The 27259-nt window shown below is 42.5% G+C and overlaps 1 protein-coding gene and 2 long non-coding RNA genes across 5 annotated transcripts; all 3 read left to right on the plus strand.

Annotated features, from left to right (window-relative positions):
* The first annotated feature begins 3468 nt into the window (after positions 1–3468).
* LOC119263577 lies at positions 3469–8118 on the plus strand. Its single transcript, XM_037539096.1, has 6 exons — positions 3469–3550; positions 4113–4305; positions 4567–4680; positions 7103–7207; positions 7548–7661; positions 7999–8118. The coding sequence occupies exons 1-6, from the start codon at positions 3504–3506 to the stop codon at positions 8116–8118; spliced, it is 693 nt and encodes a 230-aa protein (XP_037394993.1). The 5' UTR covers positions 3469–3503.
* Positions 8119–9813: 1695 nt separating this feature from the next.
* On the plus strand, positions 9814–14476 carry LOC108412183. The gene is made up of 4 exons (XR_005130424.1): positions 9814–9915; positions 10330–10425; positions 13991–14082; positions 14170–14476. It is a non-coding gene; the product is annotated as an uncharacterized LOC108412183 (long non-coding RNA).
* Positions 14477–22510: 8034 nt separating this feature from the next.
* LOC119263641 lies at positions 22511–25509 on the plus strand. 3 transcript variants are annotated; one of them, XR_005130417.1, is made up of 3 exons: positions 22511–22705; positions 23035–23109; positions 24980–25509. It is a non-coding gene; the product is annotated as an uncharacterized LOC119263641 (long non-coding RNA). The 3 variants fall into 3 exon arrangements; XR_005130419.1 differs by having other exon boundaries at positions 23038–23109; XR_005130418.1 differs by lacking the exon at positions 22511–22705 and having other exon boundaries at positions 22940–23109.
* Positions 25510–27259: the final 1750 nt, after the last annotated feature.

The raw sequence follows: 27259 nt of genomic DNA on the forward strand, positions 1-27259 counted from the left end.
ATCTTAGAAAAAGCTGTGGCCCAACAACTTAGTTCATATCTACACAAGAACCAGATATATGAAAAATTTCAGTCTGGATTCAGGCCACACCACAGCACTGAGACGCTCTAGTTAAGATAACTAATGGTCTTCTTCTTGCCTCTGATCAAGGTTACATATCTCTCTTAGTGCTACTTGACCTTAGCGCGGCTTTCGATACAATAGACCACAATATTCTCCTAGAAAGGTTAGAAAACATGGTTGGAGTCACAGGGACGGCCCTATCATGGTTCAGATCTTACCTATCAGAACGTTATCAGTTCGTTAGGGTAAACAATTTATCTTCCACTTATTCAAAAGTGAGATTTGGAGTTCCGCAAGGTTCTATTTTAGGACCATTATTATTTACACTATACATATTAGTGTTACACAGTTATAAGTAACCATAGCGTAAACTTTCATTGTTATGCAGACGATACTCAACTGTACATATCAGCCAAGCCTGATGACCAATACAGGTTAAAGAAAATGGAGGACTGTGTAAAAGACGTGAAAGGCTGGATGTCACGCAACTTCCTCCTATTAAACAGTAACAAAACAGAGGTTCTCCTTCTGGGTCCAAAATTACCAAGAAGTAAATTAGCAGATTTAATCTTAAATCTCGCCGACTTTCCAGCCACACCTGGATCAGCAGCAAAAAATCTCGGCGTTCTAATAGATTCAGATTTATCATTCGATCAACACACAGGCGGCATCACTAGGACAGCTTTTCTACATCTTCACAACATCGCCAAGATCAGAAATGCCCTGTCCCTGCGTGATGCAGAAACACTAGTACACGCCTTTATTACTTCTAGGCTAGACTACTGTAACGCGCTACTGTCAGGATGCACAAGCAGGAATTTAAACAAACTCCAACTAGTCCAAAACGCCGCAGCCAGGGTCCTCACTAAAACTAGAACATCTGATCATATCAGTCCAGCGCTATCATCACTTCATTGGCTGCCTATTAAATTCCGTATTGATTATAAAATCCTTTTATTGACTTATAAAGCCCTACATGGTCTCGCTCCTGAGTACCTGCAAGACCTTATTTCTCATTATGAGCCATCACGACCACTCAGATCCCAGAGCGCTGGCTTATTAATAGTCCCCAGAATTCCTAAGGCTGCAGCTGGGGGAAGAGCTTTTTCTTATAAAGCCCCCAAACTCTGGAATGATCTTCCAGAAACTGTTCGGGACTCAGACACAGTCTCAATCTTTAAGACTAGGCTGAAAACTCACTTGTTCAGTTTAGCTTTTGGTAGCTAATGTTCCCCCTAGATAAAGGCAGCAGATCCAGGGGTCCATGGACACAGGGAATTATAGTAAACTGAGACGCTGGTGCTGTCGTCCCGCTGCTCGCACGCGGTCACTCAGGTCTGTGGACGGTGGAGCGGAGGGATGCCAGACTGTCTCAGAGTGCTGCCGTGTCTGTGTGTCCTTCTGGTTCTCTCCTGTTAGTTAAGCTGTCATAGTCGGATCTGCCGGAGTCGTTAGCCACACTCTGGAAATGTTTACATTCCCTGTTTATGTACAAACGGATAGAATAAAACTAATTCCCTCTCCCTGCTTTCTTTCCGAGTATACAATCGCCCACATGTCCAGCTGGACACTGAAGGACGACTGACTGCCGAGCTCTCCTGCTACCCAGTTCAGACCAGCTGCCCACGCCCCAGCTGCCACCACCTGCCTTGGACTACCAGCCCACCCTACACTGATGTTCTCATAGACTCCTAGATATTCCTAATATCAATATTACTGCTATTAATATCAGTAGTATAATGACTTGTAGGTAGTTTGTCCAGAGGAGGACGGGTCCCCCCTGGTGAGCCTGGTTCCTCCCAAGGTTTCTTCCTCAGCTCCGAGGGAGGTTCTCCTTGCCACTGTCGCCCCTGGCTTGCCCACCGGGGGGGGGGGGGGGGTTACATTCATGTTAAAACTCTGTCTTTTCTGGAATTCTGTGAAGCTGCTTTGTGACAACATCCGTTGTAAAAAGCGCTACAAATAAATTTAATTTGATTTGAGGTAACCACTCTTGACAGGTCATCACACCATCGTAGGGCAAATAGACATTTACTTTTATTTGAGTAATTTTATTTACTAATACTTTAACTTATTAACGTAACGTAAACTTTAACTTTAAGGTAAAGTATCAACCACAGTAACAGTACTTTTATCTTAGGTAGGTATTTTCAGTGCTCTTTACCCCCCTTACTATGATTGTGTGTATTGCATATTGTGTAATTGTGTGTGTGTGTCTGTGTGTGTGTGTGTGTATGTGTCTGTGTGTGTGTCTGTGTTTGTGTGTGTGTCTGTGTGTGTGTCTGTCTGTGTGTGTATGTCTGTGTGTGTGTGTGTGTGTGTGTGTGTGTGTCTGTGTGTGTGTATGTGTGTGTGTGTCTGTGTGTGTGTGTGTCTGTGTGTGTGTGTGTATGTGTCTGTCTGTGTGTGTGTATGTGTGTATGTGTCTGTGTGTGTGTGTGTCTGTGTTTGTGTGTGTGTGTGTGTGTGTGTGTATGTGTGTGTGTGTCTGTCTGTGTGTGTTTGTAAACCTTATAATATGGGGACTTCGACCAGTAAGCACACCAATAAAGTGGGGACTTGTGTCATTGTGGGGACCAAAAATCGAGTCCCCACGAAGTTAACCATTGCAGCATGTCTATTTCGTTGAGCTGAACCTACCCCCTTAAAATCTCAAAAGTCCCCAGCATGAACACAAACTCGAAAAACAGTGTGCGAGTGTTTAGCGGAACTGCTCAAAGTGTGTACACGCCCCCTGTGGCCAAAGACTGTAAAAACAAGTGCGGACGCACACTTGATCACGTGGTACAGCAATGCTGAACTCTGATTGGTTGAAACGGGAAGCAATCATTGGAACTGTGAGCCAATGAGGTACCACCTTAATCAGGGCCGCAGTTTCCCAGTCAGTAGTGAGAAGCCGAGCTAGCCCAGCGTGCGAGCTGTGTGAGTTAAGTTTCCCGTTTTAGCCGCTCCGTGTTTTACTAATCAGCTGTGTTTGTATATAAACCCCTAGTCGAGCGGTGAATGCAGGAGTTTAGTTTAAACAGCGCTGGGTTCTCGTTAATTGGCTAGTGCTAGTTAGCTGGTTGTTAGCGCTCAGCCCTGCGGGGCCTTTAAACTGTTAAAGCGCCGGGCATAGCGAGGCCTTCAGACCCGCTGCGGGGGCTCGGTCCGGGAGATGAGGAGGAAGAGCCCGACAAACGACGCTGTTTTCCACGTCGCGGCCGGCCGCGACAGAGCGGGGCTGGAGGTGAAGCACATCAGTTCATTTAAAGGTGAGCAGAGCAGGTCAGTCAGCTGGACTGGACCCCCGCGCGGGCGGTCGGTGTCAGTGCGGTCTGTGGTTCTGAATTTAGGCAGGGGGGTGTTCGCCGTGACGGGCTTGGCGAGGGGAGAGTTCGTGCTGGTGTACAGAGGAGACCTGATCAGCGCGGAGGAGACGGCGCGTTTATCACGGCGCCATGAACGCCTTCATGTTCGACTTCCTCTGGCACGGAAAGTTCTGGACGTGAGTAACATTTCCCTTCTTCTCTGGGCCGGGAGGTTAACTGGGGGGTGGGGGGGGGGTTTCAGTCGCGGCGCTCCGGGCCGCGCGGAGACGTGGGCGGTAGACTGGTGTTAGATGGGCTTTAAACGCTTCGCTGCTGTGACGCATTAATATTTAAACCTTCAGAAATCGAACAGGTTTCTGCCGTTAGCGCCGCGCGTTTTCGCAGCGACATCGTTTTGTTTACAGACGCGTTCGCCTTTGATTCACTCTTTGATCGCCCCGCCCCCGCCGATAACAGCCCCCCCCCGTTTCTATTTCACAGTATATTATGTTCTTTAACTGAACGCGCTGATCAGCCCAGGCTGTAGACCCGTACTGAGCACAGGTGCTTCAGAGGTAGAAGGAAATTGTGAATAGTCTAGTAATGATAATATAATAATATGAGCAAAATGACACTGACACTGTTATGAAGTGAAATAATTGTGAATAATGTAATTTTTGCTTTTATTGGACTTTAATTTTACAACTATACAACTAAAATATGACCTTCAATAACTGACTTCTGTTTGTTCAAATCCAGTATTGATGCTGCAAGGGACGATGGCAGTCTTGGAAGACTGGTTAATGATGACCATATTAACCCCAACTGTAAAATGAAGAGACTCATCGTGGAGGGAAGGCCACATTTGTGCCTGTTTGCTTTAAGAGACATCACACCTGGAGAGGAGATTACGTATAATTATGGAGATGGTGATTGTCCGTGGAGGAGTGAAGTAAGAATGTCACTTCTTGTACCAGTAGTGGATAATTAGATGCCAAACAGTGAATATATTTTTAAGACATCATATCCATAATGTAAATGGAGGCTTGAAAGGAAAGGATACTGTTAATCTGAGTTTATGTAAACTATATAGAGATGATCAGAACAGTGCCAGTCAGTTACAGCATGGTACGGCTCACGTGTTGCGTGCTGTTTCCATAGCAGGATTTCCCTTTTATTTTGTGTTTAATAATGACTGTTGTGTCCATTTTAGGTGATAAAAAGTGGAATGGAAGCGGACAACAATCATCTGGAGTCAGAAGGTGCCTCTGGAGATGATCAGCACTGCATCAAGCCTTCGCAGCACAAATCTGCTTTTGGCGTCCAGGTAAGCAAACTGCTCAAATTCAAGCGTGTTCACACAGGTGATGCTAAGTCTGCACAATGTGTAATGTAGTCAACCAGTACCAGGAGAGTCTGGCTGCAGGCCTTCAGAGAGATGCAGTATCAGCCCCAGTGACGTCATGCACTCTCTGCCACAACAGCAGAAACAGCCCAACGGCACGTTTCATCACTTAATCCATTTTTTGTTCATAACATGGCTAGAGAGTTTTTAATGTACCTCCCTGTTGGAAAAAAAAAATCATAGAACCCTTTAAAAGAGTCTATTGGTTCTTGGTGGTTTTCAGTAGTCACTAAAGGTGTTCTCTGTTTTTCTGATGGGCTGATATCACAGTGTAAAGGATTCTGATCGTTTAATCAGGTCTTCTGGGATTAATCCAGGTACATTTGATTGTTTCCTAAAGCCCTCTAATGGCAACCATAAAGCTAGTTCCCATTAGACATAAAACTTGGTGGTTTTGCCTTCCTACCAGCCCTGCAAACACAGTTACATTGTGACTGCGTCCTGTTTTGGTACCATGGCGTCATGTGCTTGGTGCTCTCTACGTTGTCACAACATTGAAATGTAATTTCTCAGAAAGTTATGACGACATTGACAACTTTCTAGTAAGTTGTGACGACGTTGATGAGAAGGCGAAAGTAATCAATACTACATTGTACGTTGTCACAACCTCCTAGAATCCTTAATACGTTGTATTTTACTCAATATTTCAGTTTTTGATGCCTGGTTGTAATCGTCAGCATGGCATTCATGAGTTTCAGCAGTAGTCTGTTTGTTGCTGTAAATAAACCCAACGTTCTTGTCTTATCATTGTGGCAGATTTTATTTTGAAAGTTTCCATATTTAATTACCCTATTATAAGTATGGCAGCGTTATTATATATTCAGTGTAACTCTTATTGCCCAGCAGCATGCGTTTTGCTGTTTTTCCTCATAAAACCCACAAAAACACTGTGGCAGAGTGTGTACTGACGTCAGTAGCCACGTTTACATGCAGCCTGATAGTCCATTAATCCGACTAATAGCTCAATCGGAATAGAATACGTCCATGTAAACGCCTCAATCGGAATAGACTAAGCCGATTGAGTCTATTCGGAATACAATTTCTATCCGATTGAACGAGGTGGGTAAACCTCTAAATAATCCATTAAATAGAAGAATAACAGCCATGTACCACGCCTGAATCCGATTACACTCCAATCAGAATGTGTAAGAATGCTCTGCGCATGCGCGGCGTGCATAGTGAGAGTTTATACATGGCAGAGCAGAGCAGAAACTGGACTGCAGAGGAGACGAAGTTCATGCTCTGATCTTTAAAAGACGGTGGTGGGACGGACGTCCAGCTTATGTATCTTGGAGCACGTCGTCTTCCTCTCGGCCTTCTTTAATAAGGACACGTTTTCCTGAGTCTGAAGTCATTTGAAAGCAGTTAAAAACACAATCACTGCTCACTGCTGCTCATCTCACTCTGACTGGACCTCACGTGATATTTACTCTAAACGCTACACCACGCATTTTGCATCGGATTACTTGTAGTGAGCATTTAAATGAAGATTTTCATCAGATTGTTGAATAGAGTGAGCATAAACACCTCAGTCTGAATCTGTAAACTGTATTCAGTCGGATTGGCAAAAATCTTTGCATGTAAACGTAGCCATTATTAGGCTGCTGGTGCATGTCAGGCTGAGAGTGAATGTCTGTTCATATACCTCAGTTATGGCGTTTATGCACTGCTGCTCCTTAAACCTGCTTGGCATGTATTAATCCCTTCTGCTTTTCACGTGGACTATGCACATCTACCTCATCGCCTTCAGAGATGCTCTTCCTTGATCACACTGCATTTGCTAACCTGTTGAGCTTCTCTCATGCAGACTATGCTCGGCTGACCCATCCATCTCATGATGCTGCACCATTTGCTGTTTGTTTTCTAAACCTAATTTCATTTACTCCTTACTAGGGTTATCTCAGGACTTCTACAAGGTGCCTTCTCTCACGGTGCCTTTTTCGGCACCAGTATCTACAGTAGCAAACTCTTTCACTGCTGTCAGTTTACTGCTCTTGGCCTGCTGAGCCATTGGCTTTAGACTTAGATTCTGTAAAGCTGCCATGCAATATTTTGTAAAATTGCATTCAGTGTCCAACCAGTGCCATCTTTGTGTTTCCAATCTTGCAACCTTTGGCTTGTAACTTGTAGCAACCTCCTCTTCAGGTGGGTATGGGATCATGGAAAGCTCATTATTAGCTTAATTGTGGTGTGGAGGGAGTTATTTGGAGTAAAACAGAAGTCATCTAGCGTAAACAGCTTTCTTTCCCTATTTTGTGTTCTGTGTTCCTTATTTTACACTATATTGAATGCAGGCTTTGAACTAGCAAAATGGGTTTATTGGTAATTGTTTTGTCTGTTTCAGATGAAAAAAAATGCCGGCAGTAATCGTCTGGAGTCAGAGGTTGCCTCTGAAGACGATCAGCATCGCACTCAGCATTCACAGCTTGAGTCTACTTTCTGTAGCGAGGTATAAAACTGCTTATTTCCTTATATTTTTTACACGGTAAACGTCAAGTCCCCACAATGTACACTGTGATTTACCAGTGTTGGCAAAAGATTAGTTTCAAATGACAAGTGGGGCCCTTCCCCCACTGAGTCCCCACACTGTCTTAAAAAGTGAAGGTTTTACACAAAGTCCTCAGAAGACATGCATATTAAAATACTATCATTTTAATCTAGAAATATTTCTTTTTTGGTGTGTTTAGCCTAAAAATACTTTCTACAACTTGACAGTGTTCAGTTTAGTTATAATGTGTAAACATTGCTTTTACATTTGGGCTTATTGGTAGTTGTTTTGTCTATTTCAGATGACAAAAAATGGAATGGAAAAAGACAGTAATCGTCTGGAGTCAGAGGTTGCATCTAGAGACGATCAGCACTGCACTCAGCATTCACAGCTTGAGTCTACTTTCCTCAACCAGGTATGAAACTGCTTATTTTCATACGTTTTTTACATAGTAAACGTCAAGTCCCCACAATGTACACTGTAGTCTGCTAGTGCTGGCAAAAGATTTTCCATTGACTAGTGGTGCCCTTCCCCCACTGAGTCCCCACATTGTCTTTGAAGGTGAAGGTTTTACACAAAGTCCTCACAAGGCATGTAGTGTAAAATATTATAATTTTAATCTAGAAATATGTCTTTTTTGGTGTGTTTAGCCTCAAAATACTTTCTACAACTTGACCTTGTTCAGTTTAGTTATAATGTGTAAACATTGCTTTTACTTTTGGGCTTATTGGTAGTTGTTTTGTCTATTTCAGATGACAAAAAATGGAATGGAAAAAGACAGTAATCGTCTGGAGTCAGAGGTTGCCTCTGGAGACGATCAGCACTGCACTCAGCATTCACAGCTTGAGTCTACTTTCCTCAACCAGGTATGAAACTGCTTATTTTCATACGTTTTTTACATAGTAAACGTCAAGTCCCCACAATGTACACTTTAGTCTGCTAGTGCTGGCAAAAGATTTTCCATTGACTAGTGGTGCCCTTCCCCCACTGAGTCCCCACATTGTCTTTGAAGGTGAAGGTTTTACACAAAGTCCTCACAAGGCATGTAGTGTAAAATATTATAATTTTAATCTAGAAATATGTCTTTTTTGGTGTGTTTAGCCTCAAAATACTTTCTACAACTTGACCTTGTTCAGTTTAGTTATAATGTGTAAACATTGCTTTTACTTTTGGGCTTATTGGTAGTTGTTTTGTCTATTTCAGATGACAAAAAATGGAATGGAAAAAGACAGTAATCGTCTGGAGTCAGAGGTTGCCTCTGGAGACGATCAGCACTGCACTCAGCATTCACAGCTTGAGTCTACTTTCCTCAACCAGGTATGAAACTGCTTATTTTCATACGTTTTTTACATAGTAAACGTCAAGTCCCCACAATGTACACTTTAGTCTGCTAGTGCTGGCAAAAGATTTTCCATTGACTAGTGGTGCCCTTCCCCCACTGAGTCCCCACATTGTCTTTGAAGGTGAAGGTTTTACACAAAGTCCTCACAAGGCATGTAGTGTAAAATATTATAATTTTAATCTAGAAATATGTCTTTTTTGGTGTGTTTAGCCTCAAAATACTTTCTACAACTTGACCTTGTTCAGTTTAGTTATAATGTGTAAACATTGCTTTTACTTTTGGGCTTATTGGTAGTTGTTTTGTCTATTTCAGATGACAAAAAATGGAATGGAAAAAGACAGTAATCGTCTGGAGTCAGAGGTTGCCTCTGGAGATGATCAGCACTGCACTCAGCATTCACAGCTTGAGTCTACTTTCCCCAACCAGGTATGAAACTGCTTATTTTCATACGTTTTTTACATGGTAAACATCAAGTCCCCACAATGTACACTTTAGTCTGCTAGTGCTGGCAAAAGATTTTCCATTGACTAGTGGTGCCCTTCCCCCACTGAGTCCCCACATTGTCTTTGAAGGGGAAGGTTTTACACAAAGTCCTCACAAGGCATGTAGTGTAAAATATTATAATTTTAATCTAGAAATATGTCTTTTTTGGTGTGTTTAGCCTCAAAATACTTTCTACAACTTGACAGTGTTCAGTTTAGTTATAATGTGTAAACATTGCTTTTACTTTTGGGCTTATTGGTAGTTGTTTTGTCTATTTCAGATGACAAAAAATGGAATGGAAAAGACAGTAATCGTCTGGAGTCAGAGGTTGCATCTAGAGACGATCAGCATTGCACACAGCATTCACAGCTTGAGTCTACTTTCCCCAACCAGGTATGAAACTGCTTATTTTCATACGTTTTTTACATGGTAAACATCAAGTCCCCACAATGTACACTGTAGTCTGCTAGTGCTGGCAAAAGATTTTCCATTGACTAGTGGTGCCCTTCCCCCACTGAGTCCCCACATTGTCTTTGAAGGGGAAGGTTTTACACAAAGTCCTCACAAGGCATGTAGTGTAAAATATTATAATTTTAATCTAGAAATATGTCTTTTTTTGGTGTGTTTAGCCTCAAAATACTTTCTACAACTTGACAGTGTTCAGTTTAGTTATAATGTGTAAACATTGCTTTTACTTTTGGGCTAATTGGTAGTTGTTTTGTCTATTTCAGATGACAAAAAATGGAATGGAAAAGACAGTAATCGTCTGGAGTCAGAGGTTGCATCTAGAGACGATCAGCATTGCACACAGCATTCACAGCTTGAGTCTACTTTCCCCAACCAGGTATGAAACTGCTTATTTTCATACGTTTTTTACATGGTAAACATCAAGTCCCCACAATGTACACTGTAGTCTACCAATGTTGGCAAAAGATTAATTTCAAATGACAAGTGGTGCCTATTATTTAAATGAAAGCTTTGCACAAAATTCCAACAAAACACTTAATTTAAAATATTTTTCTTTTTCTAGAAAAAAAAAAAAAAAAAAAAAAAAAAAAAAAAATATATATATATATATATATATATATATATATATATATATATATATATATATATATATATTAGAGAGAGATAGATTTTTTTTTTTTTTTTTTTTTTCGACCTGGTGTTAGTTTGCTAAAACACTTGCACTGTTGGGCTTAATTGTGAGTTGTGTTTTTTTTTTTTTTTTTTTTTTTTTTTTTTTTTTCCTCCCAAGGTGACAACAATTGTAATGCAAGAACATAGTCATCATCTGGAATCTGATCTTACTTGTGGAGATGCTCAGCAGCAGAGGTCTGCATTCTTAGTTCAGGTAACAAAATGCTTTTAATATTTTTGTACTTTTATAAAACATGCACAATTCACTCTTCCGAATATAAAATAGCTAAAGTATACAGCAGTGTTCACATGGAAGCTATGTTATTTTTTTTATTGCTTCATGATGCCTGCTCTATCAGTAGTGTTTATAGCAGTGATGATGAGTATGTCCCTGGGTCTTCAGATAGTAGCTCAGATGAAAGTTCCTGCAGTCGTATGATTTCAGTTTCTAAAACAAAAGCCAAGACAACAATGAAAAGATGTAGTTCACACAGTCCTAGCAGTGGTCAGTCCAGTGCTGCTGCCACCAATGAATCTGAAGTTGTACCTGACCAGTCAAGCCCTGAAATTGTACCTGACTAGTCAAGCTCTGTTTTGGTGTATATAAAACTGAACACAAATTAAAATGATAAATCTACTATATACCTTGCATTGAAGCCATTTGGTAGAGCCACCTTAACAATTTCAGTTTTCAGTCTTATTGCATAGGTCTGTATAATCACCCTAAAGCAGAGGTCACTAATAGGTGGACTGTAGTCCAAGTCTGGACCCAAAGGCTGTTCCATGCTGACCTGGACCTATAACCGATAAATTCTGGATAATTATTTAATTACGACAGGCTGGTCCTATTTTAATCGGGGTATCATTTCTAGTCATTATGGTACCGTTTTAGCGGCCCAGGAAACTCACAGACCAATCGCATGCTTTGTAAATATCACGCGTGACACTACTCAGCCAATCAGATCTGTGCATTACAATGAGCGCAGAGACTCGACGGAGTCTCCATTCGACTCCACTCGGGAGGGACGAGGCAAGAGCAGTCAGAGAAGAAAGTGAGTCAAAGGGAATTTATTTCATATGATGTGATCTGAAAAGAAAACTGACAATAAATGTTGAAATATCACTGAACTGTACTTTTTGATTTGACATTCAGTTATGGACTACATAAGGTATTGATATTCCTATTAGGCTACTTCAGTAAACAGCATATGGCACTGAATCATAATGGAAGTTATGGTGTTCTGGACCTTTGCTTGATTTTTGGTAACTGAACCTTATTGAATTTTAATTAAACGCCCCTGCCCTAAAGGTCAAATTTGGCCTTTGGCCAACTGGCTAAAATGATGCAAGATATTGTATTTGTTCAGTATGCATCCCTTAGCCTATACTTTTCAATAACCATGTTAAGGTGTTGTTTGGGGTGGGTTTTTTGTGTTCATAATGTAATTTTTACCAGGAGACGTACTCATTAGTAGTTATTTCATATAGAGGCACAGTTATACTGCAAACACTTTGAAACACATTTAAAACGCATTGACCACATTTCTAAAAAATACGGCAACTTCCAAAATCAGGACAAAAAATAAGTCAATGTTTTCCTGTTTAATAGATGTAAGGAAAAGAGACTGCTTGGTGTAAGATCTTTAGCACATATTAGCCCCCTATATTATTGTTAAGTGCTGTCGAATTGTTTCCAACCCCTGGAGACCATATTGATGGTGTTTCTCCAGAATATCCTGGTCTTCTGTTTGGGTGTTCTGGCTTTCTAATGGCCTTGTTCATTGTTCCTCGCATTGTATCTTCTTGCTTGCCCTCCACTTCCCAACTCTTCCAAGCATCATTGTCTTTTCCAATGGTTCTTCTCACAATATTCCCAAATCCCAAAGAGTGTGTCAGTTTATTTTCTGGACTTGGAATGAGAAATTGAGGCTTGATTTGATCAAGAGCCCATTGGTTTGTTTCCTTTGTTCCCTCAAAAGACTTTGCCAGCAGTTCAAATGCATCAGTATTTCCCACCTTTTTTTATTGACCAGTTTTCATATCCATAAAGAACCACAGAGATGACCACAGTCTGGACAGTTCTGATCTTTACGTGGAGAGATGGATTTTTGCATTTGAAAGTCTTTTCCAGTTCAATTTTGACTGCTGGGTCCTTTGTTGTTAATCAGTTAAAGTTGGCAAATGCTGTCCATCTCTTTGGCATCTTCTCCATCAGTGCTACAGTTAGTGCTCTTTCATATTGTCCTAACCTTAGTCCTATTCAGCTGAAGTCCCATCTTTTCACTCTGTTCTTTAATCTTCCTTATAAGGGCCTTTAGGTCTTCTTGATTTTCTGCTGCAAGTGTCGTGTCATCCGCATATCGAAGGTTATTGATGTCTTCCACTGGTCTTGAATCCTCAATCATTTTCCTCCAGTCCTGCGTCTCATTAAATGTTCAGCATACAGGTTGAACAGGTAAGGTGACACAGTATAGCTTTGACTAACCCCTTTGCCAATGTAGAACCATTCTGTTTGTCGGTTCTCTGTCCAGACTGTAGGAGGTTTCTCAGTAGAATGATGACATGTTCTTGTATTCCCATCTTCCTGAGGAATAAATTGCATAATTGCATAATTTTGTGTGGTCAACACAAAGACTTTGTTGTAGTCAAAGAAGTACATGAAGTCCTTGATGATCTTGGCTTTTTCCATAATCTAGCAAACATCAAGAAGGGTTTTGTTGATTGATCTTTATTTTCGTCAGTCCTGTCCATTGAACTTCCCTTGGTATACCAACTAGACATTGATATTTATTTCTGAGTGTACATATATTCTAGAAAACAAACCTTGTTTTTCCATGTTTGTCATGATGTTGTTTTAGTTACTTCAAGAAGGTATTAATGAAGATATCATTGTACAACTATTTCCCTCCTTCTGATTTCTGACTATGGTATTTCAGTTACCAGCAGGATAACTTATTTACAGATCTTGTCAATTTTATCCTCAGCTTCATAATAAAACTTTTTCATTTCTTCTTTATTAGCATCTGTTGTTGGGGAGTAAACTTAAATGAATGCAATGTTGAATGGTTATGCATGAAATCTGATTGACATCAGTCATTCACAGAATTGCATCCAATAATGGTCTTGTTGACATCCTTGTTGACAATAAATGCCACTCCATTTCTTCTTTGTTGTTCATGGCCTGAGTCGTAGACAGTGTGTTTTTTCCAGCTTGCCATGATTCCTGCTTCAAACATTCCAAGTTTGTAGCTTTGAATTCTTATTTTCTCGCTCATTAGCTAAAGCAAAAATCTTTGACCAAGCTGTGTCATGCAAGCAAAGTGTACTCCGAGGAATCCTCAGCTCTTACTCAGTAATAGTTGAGTGCACGTTAATACCAAACTTTTTGTTGTTCCTGTCCATGTGATTTTCTTGATAGATTATACAGAAGTGGTTTACCATTTGGCTTCTTCTGCACAGTTGAACTGATGTCATTGCCATTGTCACCTGTGTGATAATACACCTTTGACATTGTCCTATATATTTAGGCTGCCCAGTGTAGGTGGAACTTTGCAGCCACCTAGCAGCACCCTAAGAACCAAATATCAAGACCACATCAATGACATAGCAGCACTCTAGCAATCATGTAGGACTTATCACAGCAATCACTCTGCATTTTCATCAGAAAATGCAATTTTATAGTATTATTATTATTATTATTATTATTATTATTATTAGGACATGTCTTTAGCTATTTAAAATATTTTCAAAAAGAGTGTGTTTGGTTTGGGTTTATGTAGATCCTGGAGCAGAACCGGACTTACACAGCAAGCTCAGGAGACCTTGGCTGAGCAAGTCATAGAACCAACCAGTACCACATCAGTTCCCAAAGGTATTGTCTGATAAATAAACATGATGGCAAACTTTTATGACATTGAAAAAACATTGTTTTGACTAAACATGCTCTGCATTTACTCAGGTGTAAAGATGGTTAAGAGAAAGAAATGGGAGACCAGTGAAGTGAAAGCAGTTGAAAAACATCTGAACAGGTTCATTAAAACTTGCACAGTGCCAAGAAAAAAGATTGAGTCCTGTATAAAAGTTGACCCTGCTGCATTCAAAGACCGACATTGGTTAACGGTAAAGTTCTTTGTAAAGAACAGAATCACTGCATTTTAAAGGAAAATGTAAACCAGAGCAAATGTCATTTGCAGTCTTTGTTTTTTTCTGTTCATTGATAAAGTGCTAAAAAAAGTTTTATTTCATTTTTCAGTTTATTTTGTCAATCTTTAAAAAATGGTTCTTCAAGGGTTCTTTAGTAAAAACAGTGAAAGAGCTATTTGCATGCCTAAATGTTTCTTCACATGGTGAAATGGTTTTTCAATTTGGAGAATGTGTTGTATATGGATCTACTAATGAACCATTTTGAAAATGGTTCTGTATAGCACCACAAAGAGTTCTGTTACAAGCTTGATATCAGCACAATTGAAGAACTATATAGAACCATTTTCAAGTTCCTTTATAGAACCATATGCAACACAGTCTGAATAACCAGTTACCATGAATCATAGGTCTATATAGAATCACTGTCTTTACCAAAGTTCTCTTGAAAAAACATATTTTTGGTGTTTTTTTTTTTCATACGTGCTATTATTTGACTGGCAGCTTACGTTTTTTGGTATTGCTTGTGATTCGCTTTACATTTAAGAAGCAGTCATTAATTATTTGTGCATAAATACTGCATCACAAATGGCAAACAACTGGTTTAAAAAGAAACAAATAAAAGACCTGTTATTAATGTGTCTACATCAGTTGTCTTGTGTTACAAATATACATTATAGGTGCATTTCAACTGTTCATAATATTTGTCCCCAGATTGTTCACAAGTACCTACATTGTACAAAATACCAGAAAGTTGTGTGTGTGTATCTGCTGGTCCCCACATGCTTTGAATACCAGAAATTGTCCCCAGAATGTAGGAAAATGTCACATTGCTTTAATAATGTATTTTCTTTATTTTGAAGTGACAGCCGTTTTAAGAACGCCAGTTGAAACATGAATCTGTCTTTCGTTTGCTCCTAAAGCCTTTAGAAAGGCGAGTCCCCACAATGTAGCTTCCAGCTTGTAGTCCCCAAAAAACGCTTAGACAAGTATGTGTGTGTGTGTGTGTGTCTGTGTGTGTGTGTGTGTGTGTTTGTGTGTGTGGGTGTGTATGTGTCTGTCTGTGTGTGTGTGTCTGTGTGTGTGTGTGTGTGTGTGTGTTTGTGTGTGTGGGTGTGTATGTGTCTGTCTCTGTGTGTGTGTCTGTGTGTGTGTGTCTGTGTGTGTGTGTGTGTGTTTGTGTGTGTGGGTGTGTATGTGTCTGTCTGTGTGTGTGTGTCTGTGTGTGTGTGTCTGTGTGTGTGTGTGTGTGGGTGTGTGTGTGTGTGTGTGTGTGTGTACAGATGCTGTTAATCTCACTCTGGATCCAAACACAGTGAACAGTGATCTCTCTCTGTCTGGGAGGAACAGACAGGTGGAGTGTGTGTCTGTAAATCAGTCGTATCCAGATCATCCAGACAGATTTGATCACTATCCTCAGGTTCTGAGTGCGGAGAGTCTGACTGGACGCTGTTACTGGGAGGCTCAGCGGAGCGGAAAAGCTGCTGTATCCGTATCGTACAGAGGAATCAGGAGGAAAGGAGGCAGTACTGACTGTGTGTTTGGACACAGTAATCAGTCCTGGAGTCTGTCGTGCACTAATAACAGCCCCCCCACCACCACCACACTCACTCTCAGAGAGAGAGAGAGAGAGAGCGAGCGAGCGAGAGAGAGAGAGAATAGAGAGAGAGAGAGAGCGGGAGAAGTCTGATGAGTTCTGTGGGAATAAAACAGTTCTAGATCACTCTCTCTCCTACAAACTCCACTGATTAAGTATTAATGTAAAATAATGAAGGTGGTGATTTTCTTGATGTTTGTCTGTTAAACACTCTGAGCTCTACACACCTTACAGCTCCTCATTCCAGTGGTGGACAGTAACTGAGTAACTGAGTAAATGTAATTGGTTTCTGTACTTTAGTATTTTTGGTGTATCTGTACTGAAGATTCTCCGTTCTGGGCGTCTTTTTCCTTTCACTCCACTACATTTCAGAGTCTAATATCCGACTTTTTCCTCCTACATTTTGAGAAAATTCTCAATTCTCGTTCCTTTTGGTTTCTGTGTGTATAAAAACGTAACATGTCAAAACGAAAGAAGCGCAAAGCCAGAGCACCAATCAGGGCCCAACGGTCACTTTCACTGGACCCTAACATACCAACCACTCTACAGATGATGCCATAGCCACCATTCCTCTTCTGGCCCTCACTCATTTTGAGATAAAGGACCTTATGTTAGGATGCTACATAGACTTCATTTCAGCATTTAAAACAATCATTCCTCAGCATCTCATTGGAACGCTAAACTTGCTGGGCCTGAACACCCTCTGCAATTGGATCCTGGACTTTCCCACTGGGAGACCTCAGTCAGTCTGGATATCGAGCAGCATCTCTATTTCCTGAGAAAGTTAATGAAAGCTCATTTTCCACCCAACATCCTTCCCACCTTCTAAACAGGGACTATAGAGAGCACTCTGAGCAGCTGCATTACTGCCTGGTTTGGGGAATTGCACTACTTCTGATGGCAAGACCCTCCAGCAAACAGTAAGGATATCAGAAAAGATCATCGTGGTCTCTCTTCCCTTCATCATAGACATTTATACCAAACGCTGCATCCGAAAAGCCACCAGCGTTGTGACTGACCCCTCACAGCAACCGTTTTCTCTCCTGCCACCTGGAAAAAGGAACCACAGCACTCAGGCCATCAGAGCCAGACTGTACAACAGTTTCTTTCCACAAGCCGTCAGATTCCCCAACTCCCATGGACTGAAATGAACCATATTTGTAAATATGACAACATTTCACACATTTAAACTGAGAAATGTTATTGTTTTTTGGAAATGTACTTATAATGTATGTTCACTGACTGCAGTAGAGGAGAGAAGGAGAGACTCTTGATCAGAAAGATTATGGCTATTCATATTAAATAGAATTCTTCTGTACCTGAAAAACGATGATATTACTTTCCTCTGTGAACATGTATATGTTATATATTAAAGTTATTGTATTGTTGAGTAGCCTAAATCAATATTAACGTAAAAGTCTTGAAACGTAGGTGAAATTACTGCAATAAAAAGTAAAAAAAGTATAAAACATAAAAAAACGGAGTAAATTATAGAACTAGAGTGCAGTGTTATAACTTCTTAAAACATCCAGTATTTATCAGCATTGAAACAGAAGACTATACAGCTTTATTTTCCTCTTTTTGAGATACTTTTGATCTAAAATATAAATGCTAAAGCTCCAAAGTCAGAGATGTGATCAATCCCAAAGCAGTACAGATGTTGTCACCAACAAAATATCAAGAAATTATTAACTAAATATGAATTACGGTAGATTCCTTTACTCGCTAATATACTGAAGTAGAATTTGAAAATGTTCAGTAGAGGATCAGCGTTTTACTAAAGTACATGTACTGGTCTTGGAGACGTCCTTCAATGCCGACCAATGTCCACCCATCACAAAACAATACTTTAGAGTAAAAGAAGGTTAATTATTTACAATGTGGAGGTCTCACCATTCACAAACCAGCAAGTGCAAACAGTCCACGAATGATGTACCATATCATATCATAATTTATGCTTCCTCAGATCAACATATGCAAATATTCACTCCTTTCACTCCTTTCATATTACCCTATTATGATTCTTTATTATTCTGCCTGTCACCAAGTCTGTGTAAAGACCCATTCCCACCAACAGGGGGAGGCAGAGTAATCAGTGACTGTCAGGTGCCTGCAGCTCTGGACCAAGCTGGTATTTAGATCTCTTACTCCTCTTGTCTTCCTGCAACTTCATTGCTTTCTGTACTTAACCAGCTGTCTAGACAAATTTCATTGAGAATTCCAGCCCAATCATAGTACTGAAACGGCTCTAATTCAAGTTATTAATATCATTTGTTTTGATACAGACACTGGAAAAATATCTGTTCTAGTACTATTCCATCTCTGCACTTCCAGTCTCATAGATAGACTTACTGGGTTGGCCTCTCAGTTACTGTCCTAAGGTAGTCCAGTCCTTACCTGTAAGGAAGGGACTACGTAGCTAAAATGGAACATAATATTTCTGGGAGAGTGCCAGTGACCTGGGGTGTCATCCAGGGTTCAATTCTTGGGCCACTCTAATTTAATTTATACATGCTTTCTCTTGGCCAAATCATACAACACTATGTGATGTTTTACCACAGCTATGCGGATTCCTATGATCCTGCAACGTTTTAGATTAGAATTAGAATTTTCTTTGTATTCACTCATTTGTGAAGCATGTTTTATGGCCACAGTGTATGAAAGGTGCTAGATAGAAAAACCTGCACTGTGTATGCATGGAATGACAATATCAGAGCAGTCATGGGCTGGAGGTTAGGGAACTGTCCCTATGACTGAAAGGTCATCGGTTCAGTCCCCTGACCTGACAGTCCATGACTCAAGCTCCTTTGAGCAAGAACCCTAACCCCAACTGCTCCCTGGATGCCATGGATTGGGCTGCCCACCGCTCTGGTCAGGAGTGCTCACTGCCCTCTAGTGTGTGTGTGTTCACTAGTGTGTATGTGGGTGTTTCACTGCACAGATGACAGTTCCTGTTGTGGGACTAATAACAAAATAGTTTTTTTATGTACTTTACTTTTTCAAATAAACACAGAAATACTCGGTCCTCTCCCCAAACAACTATGACTCCCTTGAGCTCATCACCAACTGGATGGAACTAAACAGGGACAGCAATGAGAGGCACAGACATGCTGCCAGTCTGGATTGTTCAGTTGGTTTGAATGTTAGTTCAAGTGTTCAGTTCAGGTGTGTATGAAGTCAGACAGCAGCTCGTAATATCAGTAAAGTGCAGTGTGCACATAGTTCAAGTTGTGTTTGTGCTCATGATCTGCTGTGTGCTCATTTACAGGATGTAGATCACGGGTGATATGACACAGACTTGTGGCCAGCCTGACTTGTGCTAAGAGTGAGGGGGAGATAAGTGCTTGTAACTCATCTTCACTGGATCTCTTCACATGCTAGGAGAACTGCTAAGGATCCAGAGTTCTGGCACAGAGTTTGTAATATAAGTCAGGATGAGTCTTTCAAAGACTTCTGTTATGAACGGTGTCAGTGCAGTTGGCCCTTAGTGATTCAAGCACATAACGGGTTCTTTGGTCTGGGGATAATGGTGGTGGTTTTGAAGCAGGTGGGAACAGCAGTCTGTGGAAGGGACAGGTTGACGTCTGTGAAAGTGACAGCCAGCTGGCTGTGACGGTTTCAGGACCCATCCTGGGACGCCATCAGATCTGATACCTTTGTTTGTGTGCACTCACGACAGGGCTCTCTTCACCTTGTCTGTAGACTGCGCGAGTACCGCCTCTTCTACAGAGAACCTCACTGGTCAGCTAAGCTTGGTTGATCTCAAAGCAGGCCTGGAATGAGCCGAGCTCAGCTGAATGGAGGCATGTGTGGTGGATGAGCAGCTGATGTTGCTCTTGTCGTCTGTCTGGATTCTCTTCCACATGAGAGTCCAAAACGGTGACAAAACCCTTTTCAGCTCAGTTGAAAACTCTGTCAGCTCTTCTCTCCTGTAACAGCGCTCTGTCCTACTTTAACCGTTCATTTGATTTTTTCTTTAGCTTTAATTTCTGCTGTTTAAAATCTGTTGTTATAATAATGTTTTATCTTGTTTCTTTCCATTCTCATCCATGCTTTTATATTTTCATTAGAATTATCTTTGTATTTACTCATTTGTAAAGCATGCTGTATGACCACAGTGGAGGAAAGGTGCTAGATGAATAAACCTGCTGTGTCTTTTCAGAGAATAATAAGTTTCTTCATCTAAACACAAGTTCTTTTCTGCACAGAAGCTCAGGCCGTCAGTGTGAGCTGAAGGAGTTTTTCTCGGACTGTTGTGGTCTGTGGTTTCCTTGCTGCTTCTGGTGGGTTCCTGTTTGTATACACGTCTGAGTATGTGATCTTCACGGTGTCAGAGTCAGTGGTGTGTTCACTTCTTAATATACAAGTCTGTTCATTTCCCATCCTGTGTTTTTGACTCTGCTGTTCATTTGAATACCTGAATACAGATGATATGTTTTAATTGTCAACAAGAGACAGTTAATTATCCTCAGTCCACCTTTCAGTCACTCGCTTAGCCTTAGATTCCACTAAAAATCTCCTTTTCACTCCTAAATGTTGGTAGAGGGCTAAAACTTCATCTCGGGCAGTGTTTGTGTGATATCCGTGAAGCTCCAGTGGAGCAAAAAACAGAAATGACCTTTAGCTGGAGCAGAGTTGACGTTCCCCATGATTGAGTGGCCAATCACTAAAACGCCGGAGGAGGGAGGAGCAGAGGAGGAGAGAGAGCCCAGTACATCAGACCTGTTGCTGGAGGGGAGTTCAGGCTGAAGTGATGGTGGTGATCAAGGCCATCTTCTGGGACACTGGCATTCCCAGACTCCACCTTCCTTAGTATCGGGAGTTATCGGGAGAGTCGCTGGCGTAAGTCTCAGAGGTTTGCACTGGCTAAGGTGACCTCTGCTCAGTGTGCAAGGAGCCCAGATGCTGGTTGCCCCATTCCCTAGCACACTGTGATTCCCATGACCTTCCACCAGTCTAGGAAAACTGGTAAACAGCAGTGCATTAATCTCAGCCTCCATCTGTTCCAGTTCTTGGCTGAGCATCTCGATATAATGAAACACATCTGAGTCACTTCTCTGGTGGATAAACCTTAAGGATATAAGTGCATGTGTACGAAGTGGATGCAAAACAATAAAAAGAAAACAAATACAGAATAGCAAATTGCATCAAACCCGTGCAGCAAACCTTCAAGGTAATTCTCAGTAAACAACGTTATGAATGTTAGTTCAAGTGTTCAGACCAGGTGTGTATAAAGTCAGACAGCAGCTGGGAATATCACTACAGTGCAGTGTGCACATGGTTCAGGTTGCGTTTGTGTTCATCATCTGGTGGGTGCTGGTGTGATTAGAATAACAGCTCAAAGGCAGAAACTGCTTTTGAACCTGGAGGTTCTGGCTCGAATGTTCTGATGTCTCCTCCCACAGAGCAGTGGCTGAAACAGGAAGTGGCTGGGGGTGTGGGGGGGTCAGTGATGATGCTTTTTTCCTCAGACGTCTTTTATTGTAAATGTCCTGTGTGGGCAGGAGGGCAGCAGTGGGTTTTGCAGGGCCTCCCATTCCAGAAGTGGAGCTGCTGTACCAGACTGTGATGTAGCTGGGCAGGATGCTCTCCACTGAGGAACTGCAGAAGTTCAGAGGAGCTGATGGGGCAGGTTGAGTCTCCCCAGCCTCCTGAGGAAATTAAGGCATTGGTGGACCTCGTTGACAAGGTGTGATGTGTTGGGTGACCAGGTAAACCAGGTAAGCCAGATAAACACTGAGGCATTTAAAGCAGCTCTGTCTTTCTGCCATGGTCTCCTCAATGCTTAAAGGTGTGTGCACTCTGCTCCCCTTCCTGAAATCAATAATAATCCCTTTGGTTTTGTCCACACTGACAGAAAGTTCGTTGTCTGTGCACCACTCTGTGGGAAGCTTCTCCTTTTCTCCGCACTTCCTTGTTGTTCCTAGTGCTGAGGCTCACTACCATTGTGCCCTCAGTGAACGTGGTGATGGTGTTGGAGTTGTGCTTGGTGATGGAGTAGTGGGTGTACAGGGTGTAGATCATGAGTGATATGACACAGACTTGTGGACAGCCTGTGCTAAGAGTGAGGGTGAGAGGAGTGTGGTCGCCAGTCCTGACAGACTGAGGCCTGCTGGAGAGGACATCCAGAAAACAGCTGTAGACTGTGTGAGTAACTCCTATGGTCTTGAGTTTGGAGACCAGTCTGGAGGGGATAACTCTGTTTCTTAATGCATCGGCAGGGATAACCCATCTTCACTGGATCTCTTCACATGCTAGGAGAACTGCTAAGGATCCAGAGTTCTGGCACAGAGTTTGTAATATAAGTCAGGATGAGTCTTTCAAAGACTTCTGTTATGAACGGTGTGAGTGCAGTTGGCCCTTAGTGATTCAAGCACATAACGGGTTCTTTGGTCTGGGGATAATGATGGTGGTTTTGAAGCAGGTGGGAACAGCAGTCTGTGGAAGGGACAGGTTTGACGTCTGTTAAAGTGACAGCCAGCTGGCTGTGACGGTTTCAGGACCCATCCTGGGACGCCATCAGATCTGATACCTTTGTTTGTGTGCACTCTCGACAGGGCTCTCTTCACCTTGTCTGTAGACGGCGCGAGTACCGCCTCTTCTACAGAGAACCTCACTGGTCAGCTAAGCTTGGTTGATCTCAAAGCAGGCCTGGAATGAGCCGAGCTCAGCTGAACGGAGGCATGTGTGGTGGATGAGCAGCTGATGTTGCTCTTGTCGTCTGTCTGGATTCTCTTCCACATGAGAGTCCAAAACGGTGACAAAACCCTTTTCAGCTCAGTTGAAAACTCTGTCAGCTCTTCTCTCCTGTAACAGCGCTCTGTCCTACTTTAACCGTTCATTTGATTTTTTCTTTAGCTTTAATTTCTGCTGTTTAAAATCTGTTGTTATAATAATGTTTTATCTTGTTTCTTTCCATTCTCCTCCATGCTTTTGTATTTTCATTAGAATTATCTTTGTATTTACTCATTTGTAAAGCATGCTGTATGACCACAGTGGAGGAAAGGTGCTAGATGAATAAACCTGCTGTGTCTTTTCAGAGAATAATAAGTTTCTTCATCTAAACACAAGTTCTTTTCTGCACAGAAGCTCAGGCCGTCAGTGTGAGCTGAAGGAGTTATTCTCGGACTGTTGTGGTCTGTGGTTTCCTTGCTGCTTCTGGTGGGTTCCTGTTTGTATACACGTCTGAGTTTGTGATCTTCACGGTGTCAGAGTCAGTGGTGTGTTCACTTCTTAATATACAAGTCTGTTCATTTCCCATCCTGTGTTTTTGACTCTGCTGTTCATTTGAATACCTGAATACAGATGATATGTTTTAATTGTCAACAAGAGACAGTTAATTATCCTCAGTCCACCTTTCAGTCACTCGCTTAGCCTTAGATTCCACTAAAAATCTCCTTTTCACTCCTAAATGTTGGTAGAGGGCCGAAACTTCATCTCGGGCAGTGTTTGTGTGATATCCGTGAAGCTCCAGTGGAGCAAAAAACAGAAATGACCTTTAGCTGGAGCAGAGTTGACGTTCCCCATGATTGAGTGGCCAATCACTAAAACGCCGGTGGAGGGAGGAGCAGAGGAGGAGAGAGAGCCCAGTACATCAGACCTGTTGCTGGAGGGGAGTTCAGGCTGAAGTGATGGTGGTGATCAAGGCCGTCTTCTGGGACACTGGCATTCCCAGACTCCACCTTCTGTGTTTATTTTTTATTCTATTTCATTTATTTTTATATATTTTATATTTTTTCCACAGTTGTCATGGAATTGAGATTAATGAAATCTTATTGACATTCCCTATACATCATTAAGAAAGAGAAACGCTCCAGTCCAATAAAACTCAGATATAATTGGACCCAGGTAGTGCACTGCTACCGAACCCAAATACCTTTACTACCAGCTTTATACCTGTTTCTGTTGTTGTTCCTTTTATTTGGCTTGAAACATTTAAGGCTTGGTTACACTAACACACGGACCCCGATGCCCTTTACCCCCCGTTTCGTTTGATGTAAAACACTGGTTTGGGTTTTACACGGAGCCACGCTGCAGACGGTCCGGCTGCCGTCCCTTGTGGTGAATATTTGAACCCTAATCTTCTGTGGGTTTGATTTCAGGTCTGTTACTGCTTTTAAATGAGAAGCGTGCTCCTCGTGCGTAGCTTGTCTTCCGTTCACGCTGTGATGATGTTCCGACTGAACGGTTTAGCTCGACTAATTTCTTAATCCATTCGTCCCGCGTGCGGTTTCCTCTAATACCTTCTGAATCTGTTCTGACGGCCTTAAGCCGTCCCCATCAACGTCTCAGTACTTCCCGTACTGTGCTGAGTCCAGTGTGATTTGGTCCAGTAACCACTGCTTCATCAGCTTTTCTGAAAAGCTGTTCTCGTGTCCAGCAGCTCATCAGACCGTCCAGCAGCTCATCAGACCGTCCAGCAGCTCATCAGACCGCCCAGCAGCTCATCAGATCATCCAGCAATGTCCAGATAAGGATGAACAGCCCTCGGTACACCTTCGTTTCGTGCTGTGAACAGACGCCAGACTTGTTTTTCTGTCTGACAGATTTCTGGTCATCATCAAACCTGAGGCTTTCCATGTGAAAACGTTTTTTCATTTGCGCTCGGACGTTTCCTGGGACCTTTTCCACGCGAAGCTGGATTATTGTCAGTCACACGGTCCTGTGAAGCTTCACACCCTGCAGAAGAACTGGGTACAGCACCCAGAGTCAGTATAAACCCCTCAACAACTAAAACAGACAGAACTATAACACAACCACTGATTTACCAAGAGCAGTCGCATAATCCCACGTATTTACAGATCCTGTAACAAACGTATGAATTATTTAGATGAACATCAACAAGAAATGAAAAAATACGATGACAAAATCTTGCTAAGTTGAGACCAAAGATTATTCTGATAGCAAAAAGAGGGCTGAGGGCTCAGTGGTAGGCGTGAGGGGTGAAATGGGACTGGGCCTAAGCACTCTGTGTGTTCCTTCATTCTCTGGTTGAGCTTCATAAAAGTCCCTAAGATCTCCTGTTTTCCAGGTTGTCCGTCCTCACCCAGCGATGAGAAGAGCTCCAGAGAACGAGAACTAACAGCTGTTCATTTACTCTTCATTCACCACTGCAGCTTCAGCTCTATGGACAGAACATTAAAGAGGCGTACGGAGGATTTCTGAGGATTAAAGAGCTTCTAGAGCTCAAAACACATCAGATGATCTCCTAAAGTCAGAGAGATTCTCTCAGATCAGGCAGAGGAGCTTCTGTTTATGAAGGGTCTTTATTCACTGTAGTGCTGTTATACACCATGATGATCCAAACACGGACCAGAACCAGGCGGTTCTGATCGCTCAGTGTGAACAGAGTTGAGATGATTTGGATCCAGTTTGAGTAAAAATGTCACTGTGTAAATCAGATTTATTAATGTAGAGTTTGTATATTTTCAGTTGCTTTTCTGTAGTTTTCCTCTTGTTCTCATTGTTTAGGTTAGTAGATCCTCTTAAACTCTTTTCTAGCTGTGCTGTCGTTGTTCTGAATGTGCTGCTAAAACACCGATAATAAAGTTTTGAAGCAGCTTCTGTTTCCTGTTTAATGAACAGCTGAGAGACTCTTCAGTTTCCCGGTTTAGCCCCGCCTCCTCATCAGTCTCCCGTGTAGCCCCGCCTCCTCATCAGTCTCCCCGTGTAGCCCCGCCTCCTCATCAGTCTCCCCGTGTAGCCCCGCCTCCTCATCAGTCTCCCCGTGTAGCCCCGCCTCCTCATCAGTCTCTCCGTGTGGCCCCGCCTCCTCATCAGTCTCTCCGTGTAGCTCCGCCTCCTCATCAGTCTCTCCGTGTAGCCCCGCCTCCTCACCAGTCTCCCCGTGTAGCCCCGCCTCCTCATCAGTCTCTCCGTGTGGCCCCGCCTCCTCATCAGTCTCTCCGTGTAGCTCCGCCTCCTCATCAGTCTCTCCGTGTAGCACCGCCTCCTCACCAGTCTCTCCGTGTAGCTCCGCCTCCTCATCAGTCTCTCCGTGTAGCACCGCCTCCTCACCAGTCTCTCCGTGTAGCCCCGCCTCCTTATCAGTCTCCTCGTGTAGCCCCGCCTCCTCCTCAGCCGCGGTTTGGCGCTCAGCTGCGTGTCTCCGTCGCGCGCTCTGTGCTGTGGACTCTCAGTGAGGAGTTAGCTTAGCAGCTAAAACACACAGCTCTACAGAAAAGTGGCTTTAGGACTCGAACACAGAAAAACCCCAACAAAAGCCGCTAATGTTGATCAGAAGTTCAGCCCCCGGCTCAGCAGGACATCTGGGTGAGTTTATTTCACTGTTTCTCCTCAGAAAACCACCTCCTCTGTTTCAGCGCTCAGCAGCTCATCACGCTAATCCTCGTTAGCTTTCCTGGCAGGACGGCTCAGTGTAAAGCGGGTTTAACTCGGCTAAACGCTAATATAACGCGCTAAACCCACACGGTACCGACCCGTTTCACTGGGTTAAGGCCGGTTCCACTGAAAGCCGTGGAGGGAAATGTTCTGTTCTCCTTGTTGGATCTTACAGTTTGTGTTCTTTAGCGCCCCTCAGTGGTGGAACTCTGCACTGCACAGAGCTCTTCAGGTAAAACCTTGGGCTGTTAGTGTCAATGAGTGTCGTGTACTTTAACAATTAGATTTGGAATTAAAATCGATCTATTTTAAACGAAGTGTGTTATCTGGTCCTGCTGCATCAGTGATCTCTGATCGAGCAGCGCTGCAGTGGAGGTTTAGTTCCCTGTCAGAAAAGCTCTACTGTAAGTAGGTTTCATAGTTTTGATCCTCATCTGTCTATTTCAGCAGCAGCACAGCGACAGTAGGAATCCCATCCGATGCCGACGCATCCGAGGAGCTCACGCTTCCAGTTTTCCGTCTTGTTGGAGTCGTTTGATTGGCCGGTTCAGCTGTAGCTGAATGTCCTCTAAATCCAGACAGACGCTGCGTGGTTTTAGAAATCTTGTTCTTTGGTGACTCACTGTACATTTGACCATCGTGTTCAGACAAAGCTACGATTTATAAACTCACCCTGTACGAAAACCGTCTGACTGACCTGCTACGGGAAACGCAGCCTCTACAGACGCTCTGACTACTGACCGTCATCAATGAAGCTGATTCACTCAGAATAATGTGCTGTGCACTGAGTACTGGGTGAACAGAGAAGGGTCCAGCTGCAGAGCTGCAGCCCCGCCCTCTCAGCCCTGGATATGATGTGACACAGTGGTCGAGAGGCTCAGTAGCTGCTGTGTATTGTGTTTATTACTCGGAGGGCACAGAAGGCGGTTTCTATAAACCCTCAAACACCATCACTGCACACACGGTTACA

Source organism: Pygocentrus nattereri, chromosome 6 (assembly GCF_015220715.1).
Source record: "Pygocentrus nattereri isolate fPygNat1 chromosome 6, fPygNat1.pri, whole genome shotgun sequence".
Lineage (NCBI taxonomy): Eukaryota > Metazoa > Chordata > Actinopteri > Characiformes > Serrasalmidae > Pygocentrus > Pygocentrus nattereri.